Here is a 19,006-nt window from a genome sequence, read left to right on the forward strand (position 1 = left end):
ATACAGCTCGGGTGAAAAAAAACAAAAAAAAAAACAAAAAAAAAAAAAAAACAAATCAAAAATCACAGAAGCTTCTACAAGTCAAGTTGTAATAACTTGTTTCATATAGTTTTCTTAATTCGGACATAAATAAACAGTAAAATTCTCGCAGAGAATTGTTGTCTCATGCAGATAGCACATAACAATAAAACCTTAAAAATCCCATTTTAAGAAAACAATGTGTTAGCTGTTTATAAAACTACACAGTAGTAAGCCAGTACAGACTAAGAAGAAAAAGGCAAACTGACTTTTAAAGTTGAAATTTGTTTTAAAGTTACTTCAATAGTCATAATTATTCAGGAGCTTTAGCTGTAGTGTAACTAATGTAATTGATGTCATTCCAGTTCACATCTGAATGATGGCATTTTACATGATAACCCTATTGAGTCAATAAGATGTGTGTCCTAAAGAGTCAGTTGAACAGCTAATGGAGCTGAGATCCTAAAGCCCTATCAAATCAAATATTAAGAAGGACCACATATGATACATTGATGTTTTTTTTTTTTTTTTACAATGTTTCTTAAAAATTTTCTTCTTCATGGAAAGCTTAATGTTCTGAAGAATTTTGCATTATATGCTAAAGCCATAAAGAGTCACTTGCAAAGCAAACAGTTTACAAAGCAGGAAAATCTCTGCAGATCAAACATGTTCATGGGACCCTTTAAATCTGGGAAAACAACAATCAACCCAAGCTCAATTGGCATTTTTAAAAAAATGTACAGAAGGTATTTATGCAAAATACATAAATGGCACTGAATAAGGTCAACATCACCACAGACTGAGAAATAGAAAGAAAAAGGTACTGCAATCCTACAATCACTGCTTCAGGGACAATCAGGCTACAGCTGGAATGTTAATGAGAAAACACACAGATCTAAGCAGCTCACCTCCCTCAGACTATTTTACATGCAGAGGTGAGCTCAAACATTCAGACTTTGCACTACAACACTACGGCTGAGCTCAGCCAAATTCAGCTATGTAATGTTTGTGTCAGCATTCAAAAATCTACTTCTAAAAAGCTGCCAGTGCTCAACAAACTCTTGAAAAGTAAAACCCGTCATCTCTTAAATATGTGCAAAATGGTCAAAAAATACAACATAAAAAAACCAATAATTTAAAAAAAACCTTCATCAAAGAGAGTGCTTATAAATCAAATTAAGACAAATGAGCCTCTAAGCACTTTGGTAAACTTAATGATGGCATAAATGACTGCCTTCAATTAAAAAAGAATAAGATACAACAGGTAATATAAGTGTTAAACACCTTAACTTTTTTTCTCAGTAAGTAGTTTTCAAATGGGAATATTTGCATGAAATTCACACCATAGGTTAGTGAGAACCAAAATAATGCAAATATAGAAAGAAATCAAAACGAATAGATATATAAATTCAGAAGTTTGTAATAAGGTGCAGTGGGAGCAAATAATCATTAAGCAGAAAAAGTTGAAAAACGTCACAGAAAGCCAACAGAACAAATCTGCCAGTATTTAGAAAGCCATCCTCCATATCAGTACAAATCAATATCACTAGGTTTAGTCCAATTAAATGGCATATGAATATCTATCTCATGATTGATAAAAGCCAAGAGTTTTCTCAAGACCTTTCCAACATTACTGCTGCAAAACATACTGATTTCGCTGCAGTTGCATTTTTCCGATTTGAGTTTTAGCACTTCGGCGCATCATTGAGTTGTACTTTTTCCCTGAAAACAAAAATGAGTCACTCAACCCGGGGTGCAAGTGCAAGACTTCTCTGCCGAAGAAAAAAAAAAAGACATTCTGATGCTCATTTAAAGTTAACTGTAAAACACTTTGGCAAGTCAATGAAATACAGTGAGAATCAGACTAAAATTAAACTCTTAGGATGCCATTGGACACAACATGTTCCAATGAAAAATAGCCTTGGATGTCAATCCAAAAATGCCACACCAGCAGCTAAGTTTGGAGGTAGGAGCCTGACAGTGTGGGTTGTTTTTCTTGTTTCGGAAGCTGTCATTACCAAAAAGGTAACTCTACGGTCCGACCAATTTTACATAGTTAACAAATTAAATCTTAGTTTATTAAAAATTATTCTTATGTGCACACAGTTTGGGTTGCAACCAACATCTGGTGTGGATTTCATCCCAATAACCCCGTTAGAAGTAGAATAGTTGAGAAAATGTTAATTTGTTAAATACCTTTTTTTTTGTTTTTCGCTGCTGTACAAAATAAATAAGTCAAACATATGAAAACAATTAAAAGCAACATTTTTTTTTTTACAAGTTACACCTAAAGTGCTTTTCTTTTGTGAAAACATTGCATCTTTAAAAGCATAGACTATCAAGTACAAAAGTTAAACATTTACCCAAACAATCAAGAATAAATTAAAGTGTATGGTCCACAACTGAAGCTGAGAGAGAACCCCTTTCCTCTGTCACAAAAAGGTTTGAGAGCGATTAGCACTCCAGTGTGGGATGCTCTGGAGCAGTTTGGGGTGATCAGCTCCCTGAAGGCTGGGAACGGGTGCTGGCCCTCCGCGGCTGGCTCTCCTCTGTGCTCTGCTTGGATGTGGCCGAAGCGGCGCTGGGTGGGGCTGAGACCGCCGGGGTCGTTGAGGAGGAGGAGCTGCTGACCCCGTTGGAGGTGCTGACGGAGCTGTGCTGGATGGCCTCATTCTGCGGGCTGCTGGGGACGGACATCTCCTCGCAGCTTTCATCTTTGTCGGAGACTGTGAAGGCATCGGGAAACACTCGGTCACGTTGCCTACCGCGCTCAGGTTGCCGCTCGCTTGGATTGCATCCTAGCACATGGAACCCAAAAGGCTCGGGATAGCTTTGTTGCGGCAGCCTAATTACATGCAAAACAGCTATCTGCATGTGGAGTTTGCAAACCATTTCATTAATCCCCATAATGCTACTTTTGCACCTCTTTCCTTTAATTAACGCTCCAGTGTCAATTTAAACCCACATCATAAGGGTGCATTACATTCTGGGGCATGTGGCACTGTTTCCCATCCCTAACTGCATTCTCATTTGTTTCTTGTTACCTTGCCAACTACTGCAGCGACAGATGATTACAGCACCTGATTTTAATGATGCTCACACTGGAGAGTAGGGAAGACTTGGAGTCGAAATGCCACCAGCTGTTAGGCAGTTGCCTTGAATTAATTGGATCCTGATGGAAAAAAAAGAGACTCCACTCTCATGCTCTGTTTCATACAGGAATAAGGAGCACAATGATAATTAATATGGCTAATGATATGAAGTCACTTGTTATGGCTCTCTGTAATTAATGACTGGGTCTCTGAGAATGTAAAAGATTCCATAAAAAAGGTGAGATTTCAGCCTCCTTCCTGCCCTAAAATGTTTTTTTTTAAATTTTTTTATTCTGTTTCAGGTGGTTAATTTCAGAATAAATTAACTTGGTGAGTTTTGTTTCATGTTCAAGTTAACATCATTACTTTTAACAACACTAAGTGGTGGTCAGTGGATTTATCATAATACTCTAAATTTCTGATTCCCAGGGCAAAGATGGCTCATTTCCGCTCTCCTGTTTTTTTTCTTGTTTTTTTTTTTTTTTAAGCGGGCCTTCGCGGTAAACAGATGGACGGCTCGGCTTGCCAAGCGAAACCATGTCCTGGCTTGTTTGCGGGGCAGTCTGGGCTATTCCCTTCCACCTGCCACGGCTACGCCTGGGCAAGACGATGAAGGGTATTACAGGGTCTGGAGGGCGGAGCGGCCTTATGGGATTTGTAACAGGGAAAACATAAAGCTTGATGAGATCTTTAGTGGATTGGTCAGAGTTTAATAAAAAGACTTTACTCATTAGCAAAGTAGATTATTTCAGTGACTCCCAACAAGGGAAGGACCTCAGTGCCTTGCAACAGTAATCCTGCCTTTGGAGCCTTTCCACGTTTTGTCATTGTTCAATTGAATTTAATGTGGACATTGACTAGGCCATTTTCACACATGAATATGCTTTGATCTAAGTCAAAGCATATTCATGTGTGAATATTCATGTGTGAATATGCAGAACTGTAGCTCTGGTCTGATATATTTTTTAATACAGGATTACCTTGTATTTAACTCCCATCGGATCCAATCAGCTTCCAGATCCTTGTGAAAGAAAAACATACCCACAGGATGATGCTGCCACTACCAATGTAATATTTTACGTTGGGGATGGTTTGTTCATGGTGTCCACATAACATTTTAAAGTGTAAATAATATTAAACAATCGTCAGGAGTTGTGGAATTCAAAAGCTTTTTGCTGTCCTTTCAACAGATTTTCAGATCTCAGCACCTTCAAAGTTACAATGAACTTCCATTTCTTTGTTTAATTTAATGCTTTCAGTTGTCAACTACTGAATTGAGCTGTTTGAACCTTGACCTTTCGCCTCATGACCTAAATGTCGCAACAAGTTTGCCTCTCTGACCTTTCTCTTCATTATGCCGTTTGTCCACTGTTGTTCTCCAACAAACCTCTCTGATCAAAAAAATCTGGATTAAAACTGAAATTAAACCACACACACGCACGCACGCACGCACGCACGCACGCACGCACGCACGCACACACATTCTATTTGTTAATTATGTGACTTATGAATGTAATTGGTGGCAGAAGATTTTATTTGGTCGTATAAGAATAAAGGGAGCCAAATCAAAATTTGATGCCACACTTCTCAGATTTTCATTTGTAAGAAATATTTATATTCACTCTACATTATTGGACTTTGCTGTTCATTTGTCTATTTAAAATACAAAAGATGTATGAACAAATTTAATTATAGATTAAATGTCTGAATTTATATCATAAAAGCACATTAGACATTTTTAAAAGCTGGAGTAAAGATAGTTCTGTTGATGCAATATATATATATATATATACACAAAAACAGTGAGAAGTCTAAGAAAGGAGATCCAACAATGTTTTAATAGTTTTCAAACACTCTAAAACATGTTATTTGGATGAATATCAGAGTAAATGTTTGATATTTCCTCTCAATTTTTTTCCAGCCTCTGTATGAACTAGATTTCTTTGTTTATGCTCATATTAAATCTGTCTTGCCAACCACATCGACTGACGTATCTGGGCGATTCCTTCAAAACAGGATAAAGAGTGCTTCAAGTGTCAACCTTTACAAATATCCAGAGGGAGAGAGGAGAGATCTTAGAGAGGAAAGATGACCACATTCCTTTGTGGATGCCACTAAGAACAATATCTGCACCACACCAAATGAGCCTTCAACTCCAGCCTGGACGCCCCGAGTCCCATCATGCACAGGAAGTGTGTCTGTGGGACGGTAGGCAATAAGAGATGCATAATGAACAGGGCTGCTTGGCGGACGATCCACAATGAAAATTTTCTGCAGTCTTGACAAGCCTGCCGCTTTAATGGACTCTTTTTAGTGGCAATCACTGTCAATACAAGTCAGGCGATGTGTTTAGGGCCACAGTGTGGAGGAGGGGGTGTGTTGCAATCTCTTTTTGCAGAGTGGCTCATCTGTGAGGGGAGGTGAGTTATGACTACAAAACCAAAATGACAAGAGGCCCCATCTGAGGAAAACGAAGAAAAATTGGTGAAATGATTCTAAATGAGAACGTGTTATGACGCTCTGCAGAGTAGGCTGATGGCAAGAAATTTAAATGAAGAGCCTCAGAATCAGCACCGTCTTTAAGTGTTGATAAAGATGATCACTGTAAGCTGAAAACATTAGAGGGGGGGGGGGGGGAGTTTAATCACCACATACAGGTGAAGCAATAAAAGACACCCTGCTTGAAGAGCACAGACATTTAACGTCAGCTCACAAATGTTTGTCTGGGAGCCAGATGACGGAAAAACATTTCACACGCCAGCTGTGGCCTCTGAAAGGATGGGTACCGCAGCACCACCAATAAAGATCTAAAGTTCTGAAAAGTTTTACGGAGAACAAACAAGAAGAATAGAGCCTAGCATGTCGATGGTTCTTTCTGCTAAGACGTGTCCTTAGCTGGAGCTCATTTCAGACACGTTTCGCATGCAGCCTCAGGCTGAGAATAATGGAACATTACTCACTGTGATAGCCAGACTTCTTCTGCATGACGGTTACAGGGCAATCTTTATGAGCCAGAAGAAGCTGCTTCAGCTGAGCCACTTCGTTTCTCAGCAGGGTGACTTCATTCTTGGGGAAACAAGAGACACACGACGACAGTCAAAGAAATGGTCTCTCTTCGGAAAGGAGGTTCCCCACAACACCGAGAGCAGATGTAGACCACCGCTTTTCAAGTATTTTTGTGAAGTAGATGCATTTCTTAAGCTAGAAATATCTGAAATATAAAGACAAGTTTAAAAATAAAAATAAATAAAATGCATTTTCTTTTCAATTTGATTTACCTGACCGATTGGAAACAATTAGAATTTTTTTCCCCCAATAATTTACAATTCATACTAATCACTACCAAGTCATACTAAGAGCAACACTCTTTGGTTTGGTAAGCTCAGTATCAATGAAGCATTTACAAATCAGAACAGAGGTATTTTATAGGAAACAGAAGAAGATAGCGAGACTTCAAAATGATAACAGGAAGGCTGAACAGACTACAAAGTTGCACAGCTTTAAGCTTTTGGCTTTTCAAATCATGCCTGACATAAAACACACTGAATTCAGAAATTAAATCTCATATGTAGGTAAGGACCTACATTCTCTGGATAATTCACACAGAGACTACAGATTTAATACCTCTAATCGACCAAAGAAAGCTTAAAATGTCAACATGATCAGCAATTTGTCTTCATTTCGAAGTATTTGTTGAACCACATTTATCTGAAATCCTCTGTCACACATGATGCGACATTCCCCTTATTTCCAATATAATAAGTCACACCAGGAATGATAAAACACGTATTTAAATTGCTGTTATTTCTATTGTCTTAAAGGCTAAAATCAGTGTTAGCAGGTCAAAGCTTCGCTTCTGGAGTTTGGGAATCAAAATTCAGCATATCACAGATTTTGTGTATTAAAATATTTAAAGGCGGACAGCAGCTTCCAAGAAGGAAAACACTATATCTGTATGTTAGATGTCCTACTACTATTTTACACTTATAAAATTACCTGTTAGACAATGTCTATGTATTTATTTTCTGTTGTTCTCTTGTAAGCTGACATCAATTCTACATATAAGCCATTAAATGAGAGTGTTTTTGAACAGCCTCGTATTCTAGCTGGACTGAACCTAAAAATGGCAGATAGTTGGTTTTGATGTGGTTGCAATCTGCACCTTATGACACTAGATGTCACCCATGACCATAGTCATTAGAATAGGCAAAGGCTTTTTCTCTCATCCATGCAGCAAACATGAATAATAACACGCGCACACAAGTACCGCCTTTGTTTCGTCCCGTAGGAATAACTACACTTTTTTAGAGCTAATGACGAAATCATTAAATTACAATATTCAGGACCCCATTTGTACTTTAGTGCTGTGCTTTATTCCGGGGAACTTGCATTTCTTCCCCTGAGAAAACAACAAACACAAAAAAGGAGAAACAATATAATAAATTAATAGAGGATAAAGTATAAAACACTGCTTGCTGCACAATAATTATGGGCCTTCACTGGCTACCAACCAGCACATTTGTCAGAGGTGAGCTGTTATGGTTGTCAGTACAACTTCGTAGAGGCTGCAGAGATTTACACTCCTGTGTCGTTACAGCTCCCAAGAGAGCTGAGGATTTCTGCATGTCGTAAAAGAGAGCCACATTACGCTGAAGGTGACTTTAACTGGATTTAGAGCGGCCAGGGGCCCGCGCAACAACCAGTGGCAGATTTAAGCTCCTTCTCTTCTCCTTTAAAGGACTGCGAGTGGCTTAATCTATTAGTTTAAAAGCAGCCAATTTATCTGATTCCATCTGTTTGGTTTTGCTGGTGTTGGCAGGGCTGAGCTATTGTAAGCCAGATTTAAACACAGCTGGAAGGAGCATATGCATCACATGTAGCCAGCACCGTATTCAGAATGCTTCCAGCATGTCTGCTGCCATTTAAAGTTAATATAAACACAGGTGGGCTCTTTTTTTTATACTCCTTCCAATTTATTACAGAGATAAAGTTTTGGCTAAAAAAGTGACACAGGGGGCACGACGGCAGATCCGCCGCTTACTTTAAAGGATCGTTTACATCGAATTACACCACAGCTACAAGTTAAAGTAACCTAAACAGGACAATGGAGAGTTAAAACTCGTTTCTAACTTAATCGAAAGTGAGCAATTGGGCCTTGGGTAATGCTGGGAGCCCTATGAGCTGTCTGGTCTGACACCTCATTAAAACGCCAGTTAAGGATGATGTTAAAATAATTGTGCATCATTAGAGGCAGTTTCGCTGATCAGCTGGGCCATGTCAGCATGGTTTTCCTTTTTTTTTTTCTCCACACAAAAGCTGCTCTGCTGATTAATGCTTTGATATAAAGTGGCCTTATATTCTCTACCACATGTTGTTCCCCTCTTAGCTAGCTTTTCTAGGGACACTTTTCTCTGTTTATAAACCTGCTCTTACTCACCTATGTCTTGGTTTTGATCCTCTCTCATTTAAATATAACTTTAGACAGAACAACCTGAATCGTGGTGATAACTTGATTTCGAACGGTGTTTTATTCTGAAGCATTTTTTTATGCTGCCTAGTATTCCCCTCCTCTTTCCTCCGTATCTCACTCTGCTATTATAAAAAAAAACGAAAAAAAAAAAAAAACAAGACGGTAAGCAAGTAAACATCACATCTCATTTAATTGTCTGGAACACCGATGTGCCGCACCCCCGACTCACACTTATCAACAGAGACAGCAGACACATGAACTGTTTCGAACTTGTCAGCATCAGATCCTAATTGCTTCCTGCGAAATGAAGGTTCAAAAAGACACCTTTTCCCTGGGAGATTTTTGAGGCCATTCAGTAAACTGCCGAGACAGAAGCGGCGACACGCTTGTGTGCGGCTGACATCTGGAGGATACATCTTTATTGACAGGGACGTATCGACGTAAAGGGCTCACACTCTACTGCTGTCACGCGGCAGCTCGGCTTAATCGGCTTTAATGACTTCATCACAGCAGAGGAGGAAAAGGGTGTGTAACATCTCTTCATGATGCATGGTGAATACACACACATTTATGAATCTGAATGCTAGCACACACAAAAATAATTAAAAAAAATAAACAAACAGGTTGTTGCATGCAAAAGGTGTCTGGGATCACCTGTAGTTGTGTATTCATGGAGCCCAGGTCCTCGGCCTTCTTTTCCAGAGACTGGACCCACACTTTCCTCTTCTGCCGACAGCGAGACGCTGCGGCCCGGTTGCGCTCGAGGAATTTGCGTCTCTTCTCATCGGGGTCTTCGCTTGTGGTTCTGCGCCGCCGGCCCCCGGTGGTTGGAGGGTTTGGCACAGGGGGAGCAGGGGAAGCCTGGAAGGTGACAATAGGAAGGACATACATGCATGTATGTGAATTTACTGAATGTCAAAAATGAAGAGTTTTAGCACAAAAAGATCTTATCAAAGCTGTTGTCAAATTTGTTCTTTGATACTCTGCTTTATGCAAACGGAGCATCATTAAAATACCTCCTGAATTTCAGAGGCACCCCTCAATAAAATCTTCTGCCTCTAAGTGGGCAGTGTTTTCAGGATACAAGTTGGACTGTTGGCATGAAACCTACAGGTGTTTCTGTGGTGGAGGTGGCTGGCTGCTGAAGGGAATGTGTGGAGGCTTCCTCAGTTGTAGGCAGTTGGGGAGCCGGAGTTAGGATCGCAGCCGGCGCCCGGGTTGGAGTCGGGACTGGAGTCGGGGTCGGAGCAGGGGAAGCGGGATTAACAGTGTGGGTTACTGCACTGCTCTGGACCTCGCCTCCATCTCCATTGGTTACCTGAGGAAGCTGCTGGCTTAATGTGACTTTCAGTTTCTGTGAACGGAAGAGGTCAGATGATCATTAAACAGCTTGAGAAACAATTATTATAAACAAGAAGTGGTTCAAAACTATGTGTACACAGCTAAACCCTAACTTATCAATACATCTCAGATATCTGGATTTAAAATGATTTTTTAATAAACCAGAGTTTGTATCAGACAGGAAATCGGACAGGCATCTCTCAAATGATTAAAGTTATTTTCATTGTTCTCAATTATTTGTTAGAAATAAAGAGATGTTAAAAAGTATTATTACCATTCTCAACATTAATGCGTATTGGCAATACAGCCATCAAACCCTTCATGCAGCTGTCCCTATCAGCCAGCTGAGGTAACGTACGTGGAAGAAAAAATTTGTGAAAAATAATTAGCAGGCTCGACTAATAACTCTGAATTATTGCACACATCATAACCTTGTGTTTTTCCAACATATTTCCTGTGTAATATTATGATTCTGCAATAAAAATACATTAGTTTTAAAGCTTTTTACTCATCTGCAGTTGCTGTGTTAGAAATTGCAGCATTTGCCACAAATAAGCAAGATTAGGAATACTTTTATAGCTACTAACTCCTAGAGTCATACAATGCTATAGGCTAGTTAACAATTTAAAAGGGGAAATGCATATTGATAATCACATCAATATAAAAATGCCGGAATTAGCCAGAAGGCTACTTTCCATCTGTAGCACATGCTGTCAGAGAGAGCTCTGTTGGAAAAGTTGAAATAAAAACGGTAAAAAAAATTTAGTGAGTAACTCTTAAAAATTTGCTTCAGAGAAGGTTTAGCACTAGCTGCAGACAGAACAGAAAAAAATCCTCATGTTATTATCGAGAACATTTACTAGATACTATAAAATACCCCATTTTACAGCATGTTTGACTAGATTTAGTGTTGTAAGAATTAATATTCAAGTTTTCTTCATAGATTGTTAAGAAAAAATATGGCTGATTCATGATACTGCTACTAAAACACATATAAGCTAAAAAGAAAAATCAAGTGTATACGATACTGGTTTACTTCACACACAAAACCGTATTAAATGTTGTTGGTTAGCCGTGGTGATAGAGACCAAAAGACCCGTTAAAGACCTCATCTTTCCCATTTTTACCACGACCTGTCAGGCTCCACACAATTACATCGCATGTTTTGTAGTGACTCAAAAAGTGGAGTTTGGTGAAATCTACTGATGACTTGAGATAAAAACCGTCTATTTGCAGGATCTCTTCCTCTACAAGCCGGTGTGTGAAATTCACAGGTCAATTTTTTTTCCAACATCAAACCTTCGGCAAACAAGGTGAAAGTGAATGAGGCTTTCCAAGCAATAACAAAGTGAGAGAGAATACATTTACATGGCAAAACAGAGCACCGCATTATTCCAACAGCTACCTTTGCCAGACCAATCTATCTACCAAATTAGTTTATCGTGTAATACCCTTCCAGAAGCTCTTCTGGCAGAAACAAGATATTATTCTCCTGGAATGGCCTGCAGAATGAGGGAAAAGCCAGTCAGATCCATATTTCATCTCTGCCATGGAAACCTCATCAGTGTAATAACCCTCCATCTCATGGGTGTTATTCAACCATCTGCTACTATATTACTTATCTTTATTTTGCAACTAATTAACAGCATAATCTTCTAAATTCAGCAAGTTAATTATCATTATTGTGGTCTTTGCAGCATCATCAGTCCTTGTAAAGTGCCGTCTACGCCGGCTCCCCTCCTCATGAGAGCCGGGTGGGGGTGGGAAGCGGGCAGGTTGAGTTGGGGGTCTGTTTTCTTGATGCAGGCTCATTAGGTGTTTGCTGATGAGCCGAGTGCGGTGGGAGGCGCCGCTAGTGAGGAAGAAGGAGGAGGAGGAGGAGGTGGTGGTGGGGGGGAGATGCAGGTCAGGCAGGATTCTGCTGAACAAAAGGTTCCATGCAGGGTGAGGCTGACTTAATGTGCCTCACTGAGCGTTTGCCAGGATGCCCCCAGCTGGCTTTCGCTCGTTGCTCCCCCCATGCCCCCGCGTGCCCCTCCTCTTTCCCGTCAGGTTGGCCCTGGTGACGGCGTGCTGTGCAAAACGATGTCTCGGCGTTTGTCATCTCTGCTCCGCGTGATCTTGAATAACTTGCTGCCCCGCCCTTTATTATTCCCCACCAGTCAGGATCAGTCCTTCCCACTCAACATGCACACTTCTTTACGGCTTGGCTGATAATTTCCACAGGCAGAGCACGCTGTGAACACTTACACGATGTTCACGGGTTCTGTGATCCATGCTTCATCATACCGCCTCTGATCTCCCGCCCACACACTTCAGAACAGTGGGCTTTAACTATCACTTCTGCTATGTAGGACTGCTGTGACCGTCCTCACACCACAGAGGGTTAATATGATGCATTTCTTTAGCACAAATACTTCTAATTATCTTTCCGTGACACACCATACAAAATCCACTTTTAAAATGTCATTTTTTTCTTGTAGTAAAAAAAAAACTACAAGAAAAAAGGTACAAATTACAAAACTATTTTTTTCCTCTATTATTACCTGCATAACAACAAATGTCTTATTCATTTGAATGTTGCTTCGGAGATAGTTCCCAGCAGGTGGTTCTAGCTGGGAATCAAACAAAATGATGCCAAAAAAACATTAATTTCTGTGCAGTTATCCGAGTTCTTGGGAGAAGTCATATGACGTTGCACATAACAGGTTTCTTTTTTAGAAATTGTTGTAACAAATCATCAATATTCCCATTGTAAATGTTTCCCTACTGTGTCTTCTCTCAAACAGGAGAGAAATTGTTTCATGTTGCTTCTATCAGATACTATTTTTGCTGAATTTTAGTCAGTATGTCATGTGACTTATGTGTCTGAGAAAGGATATTATGAATGCCTGAGCCTAAAGGAGAAAGAAAAATAAAGGAAAACTATGACCGGTAAAAGGTCAGTCTAGATTAAGATCAAAAGATAATTGGCTATTTATTTTGTTAATCATGGGGTTATTATTAATAACTATTTATACTTTTAACTTAATGTAAATAAATTATATTGAACGCTTTCCAAAATGGTTTTATTTGTCTCAGTCAGTGATATATGGTAAATATCTGTTTTGCAGTTCTTGTAAAGGCTTTACCTTCTCATGGAGTTGATTTTAATTCTTCTTTAATAAAAAATATCAGCATTCAAATTGCTTTTTTTCCCTACACATCCTGTAACAAGCAGTCTTTTTAGTTATATTAGAACCCAAAGCAAAGTAACTGTGTGTGTAATAACACTTGCTGTAAAACTAGGTTTTATGAGCAAAGACAAAAATAATTATAGTCTTGACATTTCAGGCGCCTTAAATTTGCTGTTCACACCTACAGCGTTTCTAATTGTGAAGGTTTAGGGTTAGCGTCTCTCAGTTCATACTTCATTTATCTACATGTGTTGAATGGGCCTGACATAAAATGATGAGTTAAAGTTAACCCCGCAAACTGTAAGGGACAATACTGGATTACACAACACAATAACTTCCTGATCCCATATAAAGGATTAGTAGTTGCCTCGAGGCTTTTAAGGCACTTTTAATGACCTACCACAACTCTTGACATCTTAATTTTAATAATCCATTATTTTTATTGAAGCAATTTTTTATGTTTATTTCAGGGTGTTCCCAATAGGTCAGTTAAAATGATATAAAAAAAAAAGTTTATTGCATCTTAGAAACTTCATTTTGCATAAAGTGAAACTTTGTGGTGTTGCCCGAGTTGTAGTGGTTATCGATCTGTACTGTATGTGTCACTGCATGATCTGTTCAGGAAACACGCGCCGAACCTTTAGTTCATCATGTTGGTCATCATATTTCTCAGACCGGTGACACAGGAAAATCTGTGCCGCTACTTAGTGAGAAACTTGTGCTGCTGCTGTTTTTACTTCGTTCAAATCGCTACTCCACAGTTCATACTAATTTCAAGTTTGGGAAAACCCTCTGAGGTGGATCAGGGAAGTGATTTTGGTTGTCCGGCTTCAAATCCCCATTCTGTGTTAAGATCTGAGGTGTAAAAGACTAAAAAAAATCACAGAATAAGTAATGATCTGAAAGCGGGTTTTAAGTCTTCTTCACAACTTCCACTCTGAAGAGTGTTGTTGGGGGAAAAAAAAACTGATTTTTGAATTTTCAACCAGCTGGTTAACATCAAGGGCTAGTTCAGCTCAAAATAATCTAATACCATTAACCAGCCAATTTTAAAATCCAACTCTAGTTTATGTTCTAAAATTATTTCTGGTAAAGTTCTAAATGATCATTTTTGTTATTTGTAGATAACATTCTGCCAAAGATGGTATAATATATTGTGTGACATGCTGTTTTATAAATGACTAAAAGCATTTTTTGATTATCAAAGGGCATCAACTCCAGAAGAATTGTTGATTGAAAAAAGGAGTAATCTTACTGGGAAAAACGCTAACCATCGTACTATTTCTTTAATGCTAGAACCTCTTATTACCTTGGCTGTTACCATCTCCCTCAGATGGGAAATAACAGACACAGCATGGAAATTATATCCGATGTAAATGAGTTGATAAATACCAGCTTTGCTTCTGATTGGACGGGCTGAGGCTGTGGCGAGGGAGGTCCAGGGATTCCAGGGACGGCAGGCACTACGGTGACAGGTCTGACAAGCTGACAACAGAGACACAGACACAGATCAGACCAGAGAAAATTAGTCTTCTGCGGGAAAAAGCCTGGTGTTGGCCCCCTCCGCCTCGCCCCGCAACACAAACACATCTATGGCAGACTCTCAGAGTCCCCCCCCCCCCATATCTCAGCCTCATTAGGTTGGATGGCCTGTTATTTTGCGGAGGCAGCGCCACATGGAGATACAGCGTGCACGCTAATGAACCTCTGCCTGCCTGAGTGAGAGCATATGGACAGGGAAGCTGAGGAGAGGATGGAGAGATGAGAGTCAGAAGGCCAGATTCAGGCCTCTTCTCACAGCCGCTGACAGCGAGACAGTGAGGGAGGTGGAGAACGCATAAGAGGGGTGGGGAGGAGGAGATGATCGAGGAAGAGGGAGCCCCACTGGTGGCTCGTGTTCTCCATCTATTTCAGCCCTTCTTTACTTGTCAGAGGCTCTCCTTATCCCCAGCAGACAGGGGAGATGGAGACTTCTCCCTGCTGTGCCTCTATCAGGAGATAATCATCTGCTGCTCAGCGTTCCACGCAGACTATCGCGGCGGCAACGCAAAATAAGACAGGCATCCATGTGAGGGAGTTGCACTATTTGGACCACACCTGAGGTTTGTGTTACTGAGACAATAAAAAAAAAACATTTTTCAATTGTGCCAGAGATGAAAACCTGGTTGTTTAATTCTACAAGGACAGAGCTCTGTAAGGCATCCTGGCCTCAAGCCTGAAGCAGCTTAGCTAAATCCTGTTTCTTTCCAGCACTGACAAACTGTTTTACTTGTAAGTTCATTATTTCCCTCAACCTCTCATTCTCTGAGGTGACTGCCAAATCACAAGAGAGAATGTCTCCCTGTTCCTCTGTACAGTATAATGTGTTTTATGCGTTTTTGAGCAATATTTCAGGCGAGATAATTTCGCACTTACTTAAATGTGTATCCAGGTCAATTTTAAAACAAGAATGTGCTTTGAGTAATTTAATTTGCATTTAAAAAGAGAAGCTAGCATGTCAGCAAAACTCACTGTTCGCCAAACATCGGACACTTCAGTTTGGTGCTGACCCGTAACCAGCCAATTCCTCAAGTTAAAAGCTGGCTGATTCCAGTTACAAGCTGATTAAACCTCTATATAGTATCTTTATTTGTTAAAGCGGTTGAATTCTGCGTTTGTACGGGACAACATACAGACAATCCAAAAGATCTGATACGACACAGAATATAATTTCTGGAATACTCAATTTGAGCAAATTATTTTTGGCTGAGCACTCACTGGGATTGTAGTTGGGATATGTACACTTGAGCTTGTAATTGATGCAGGTATTGCAACTGGCATGGTCTGGCCATTAGGCAACTGTAAGAGCACAGGGAAGGTACCAGTCACCGGGCTAAAAGAGAAAAGAAACAACAATTAAGTAAAACACAAAACAACTGTGCAATCAATACATAAACAGGATGTCTTGAAGGAATAAACTAATTCAATTTTAATTCAGGTTTTGCAGAGTTATTGTCAACAGTCAGTGCTTTACTTGCTGTAAACAGTAGCCCAAGTCTTATCGAAAGAAAAAGAAAGTAATTTTGATTGGTGCTAGTAACTGGTAATACCAGGGTAAGTACCAATCTTACACGGTTAGTTGATTTGCATAAATCAACTATTTAAACTGAGGATCCATGCTTTTTGTCAATTAAACTCCTGCTTAGCTAAACAAAGCAGGTTAAGTGACATGAAACTGAATCACCTCATGATTTGAAATGCAAGTTTCAAATTTAACACCTTTTCTTTAAGACCAGAAACTTTAAAGTAGATGACCAAAAAAGAGACAGCAGTGTAAAGGTTCATAAAAACAGTATAAACATTAGCTTTTTGGGGCTGGAAATGCTTTAAGATATTCATTTTAGAACATGTCCGCTTCAGATTCAAGTCATTTTATCCACTCTTTGGTCAAAAGTATTTATTTAAACTACGGTAACTCTGGTCACAATTTACTGAATGTAAAATACTGACAGCTGACAACTCCATACAACCTGACTTGGAAAAAAAATTAAAAATCCCTACAAGACAGAGTGATTGTCAGCATACAATTATGACATATTTAGATGACGGAGATAAGATAAAGGAAACAAAAAAAACAAAATGAGTTCCTAAACCTCTACTCTATATCACAGACCATACAGGAACAACTCGACAAAAAAAATAGACTTTACATGAGACCTGATAACAATGATAGGTGTTGCCCAGATACAGTGTTATATGGCAGATATAGAAGAATCAACTGAGTTTGTCAAATTCTCCTGGTGTTCAATGCAATCATAAATACTCGTTCCAGAAAAGAAATTTCTTCTTCACAACTCTACTGAATTCAAAAGGTTTTCTACTTCCTATACTCAAGTAGCACTATATTCTTAGAACAAAGCTAAAGGAATGCATAGGATTAGCAAAAATTGATATACTTAGCTTTGCTTCTCACACACAGAAGAACGGTCATGAATTCTAACCAAAATACATTCAAACTTGTGTTCAAATCCAGCATCAAAAACATACAAACACGCTTCAAATGCATCCTTCTTCATTTTCAGTTGAACGTCCCTTTGCTAGTTGCCATTTGAAAACATTTCTTACCGCTGTCAACAAGCTTCTGGAATAATTCTGGTTGGATATCTCTCCACTCGTCCTTACAGAATCAGTGTTTGCTTAAAATTAGTCCCTTTCTGTGCAAAATGTCAAGAAGTCAAGGTAGCACTTTCAAGATCAGGCTTCAGTGTTGTGCTAATGGTGATTTGCCCAAAGTGGATTCATATACACAGTTTATGACCTTCATGGAAGTGTTAAAACTTCTGAATGAAACACTAGGTTTTCAGTCTAAACTCAGTTGATTTATTCAACTCTGCCTCAGAGCAAATTTGTAATAAAAAAAATCTAATGTTTAATCATCATGACTCCCAGTCAGTTTTAACTTTTTATCTTTGTCAAACAGCTAAAGATTATGGGCACTCGGTTGAAAAGTGCTTCCTAATAGCGAAGATTAAATACAAAACCCAATCTCTTACTTCACTTCTCACTCCAAAAAATAAACACAGTATCTGAACACCACCAATATGTATTTTTTTACTTGATAGAACATAATTTCTTTGAAGCTAAACAAAAACTTTACAAAATGCAAATGAATAAAAAACAACAACAACAACAAAAGAACAAGCGCATGCCGCATAAAATGCAAGCTCACCACAATATACTGCACAAGTGATTTGGTAGAAACTAAGATGTTTTTTTTTTTAAATGGACGCATTTTGTTACTTACACTATAGGCCTATTAGTGGAGGGGACTTGAGTAATAACAGAGCTAGATGTTGGCGATGGGAGAGCTGGCTGTATTACAACACTAGCCTCTGTGGTTGCTAGAAGTACATTGGGAACTTGGAGGGATGCAGGGTGGACTATAGTGGATGTTGGCAGTGAGGCTGGCTGCAAAGATAAGTCCTGAAAACACCATACAAGACCATAGCTGCAGGAATGCGTCATCAACACCAGATCAGTTAATTGTACACCTCTAACATGATGGAGTCACTCATTTATCAGGAGAAGAAGCAAATCTTCTTTGGCCCGATAACTATCGGGCTAATGCACAACATTGGCCCGATAGTTATCCTTACACAAGTACCCTATTTCAAGCAGCTCATAGCAGTAAATCCACAAACTATACAGCAGTTAAATTGATAAGACAATCAGGAGAAAATCACAAGCCACAAGTCAACCAGGGGTAGCTTTTAAGCTTTACCTTATCGTCACTTGTAGTGGATTCAGGATGAGGCAGCGGGCTGTCTCTGTGTGCGTCTATAACTGTGGGTTCCTCAATTTTGTTGCGTATAATTGGTGTAGCAAGCGGTGACAAATCCAGGGGTAGCTGCAAAACAAGGACCAAAAACAGAATAAGGATGATCAGGAATTAAGTTCAAAATGGACCCAAAAGTAAGACGATCTGGAAGCAAGTTTAGCACCTTTTTGATGTCATCTTCGGCCGATTTTTTGAAGTCATGATCGAAAGGACTTGCGAGTTCGTTAAAGAGACCGACTTCCTCGCAATTCTTTAAAAAGCGGGTGGGTGTAGGAGTTTGGTCTGAAATGGACATTATAGTAAGTAAACTGGCTTGGGGATAAAATACTTGTCATTTAAGTAGAAAACCTGAAACTAATAGTGCACTCACCTGCAATGATAAGATTGTCATTTCTTGCTGGGCCAAACTTCAGTGTCATCTCATGCTTGTGTTTGTGGACAGCCAAATGGTCTTCATTTGTGAATCTCTATGTGAGGTACAAATAAAAAAGAGGATTAAAAAAAGCATCATAATAAAAATGTAATTGTTTCTTGTGGCAAAAAAAAAACATCTTTATACTTGGTTACTTTTTATTGTAACACTTTATACACA

At 39.3% G+C, this 19,006-nt stretch overlaps 1 protein-coding gene across 3 annotated transcripts in view; it reads right to left on the reverse strand.

Annotated features, from left to right (window-relative positions):
- Nucleotides 1-2,256: 2,256 nt before the first annotated feature.
- atf2 (activating transcription factor 2) overlaps nt 2,257-19,006 on the reverse strand; it is a 17,855-nt gene continuing 1,105 nt past the window's right edge. For 2 of the 3 annotated variants that reach the window (XM_017302821.1, XM_008398972.2), the window contains 10 exons: nt 18,785-18,881; nt 18,578-18,696; nt 18,358-18,483; nt 17,881-18,059; nt 15,855-15,969; nt 14,490-14,582; nt 9,692-9,934; nt 9,235-9,441; nt 6,071-6,176; nt 2,257-2,744 (listed from right to left, as the gene is read on the reverse strand). In XM_017302821.1, the coding sequence (XP_017158310.1) occupies nt 2,515-2,744; nt 6,071-6,176; nt 9,235-9,441; nt 9,692-9,934; nt 14,490-14,582; nt 15,855-15,969; nt 17,881-18,059; nt 18,358-18,483; nt 18,578-18,696; nt 18,785-18,881 (1,515 nt within the window). In that variant the 3' untranslated portion in view covers nt 2,257-2,514. Of the gene's footprint in view, nt 2,745-2,925; nt 3,191-6,070; nt 6,177-9,234; nt 9,442-9,691; nt 9,935-14,489; nt 14,583-15,854; nt 15,970-17,880; nt 18,060-18,357; nt 18,484-18,577; nt 18,697-18,784; nt 18,882-19,006 lie in introns of those variants that run through there. The other variant, XM_008398999.2, reaches the window with a different exon arrangement.

Source organism: Poecilia reticulata, linkage group LG2, assembly GCF_000633615.1.
Source record: "Poecilia reticulata strain Guanapo linkage group LG2, Guppy_female_1.0+MT, whole genome shotgun sequence".
Classification (NCBI taxonomy): Eukaryota; Metazoa; Chordata; class Actinopteri; order Cyprinodontiformes; family Poeciliidae; genus Poecilia; species Poecilia reticulata.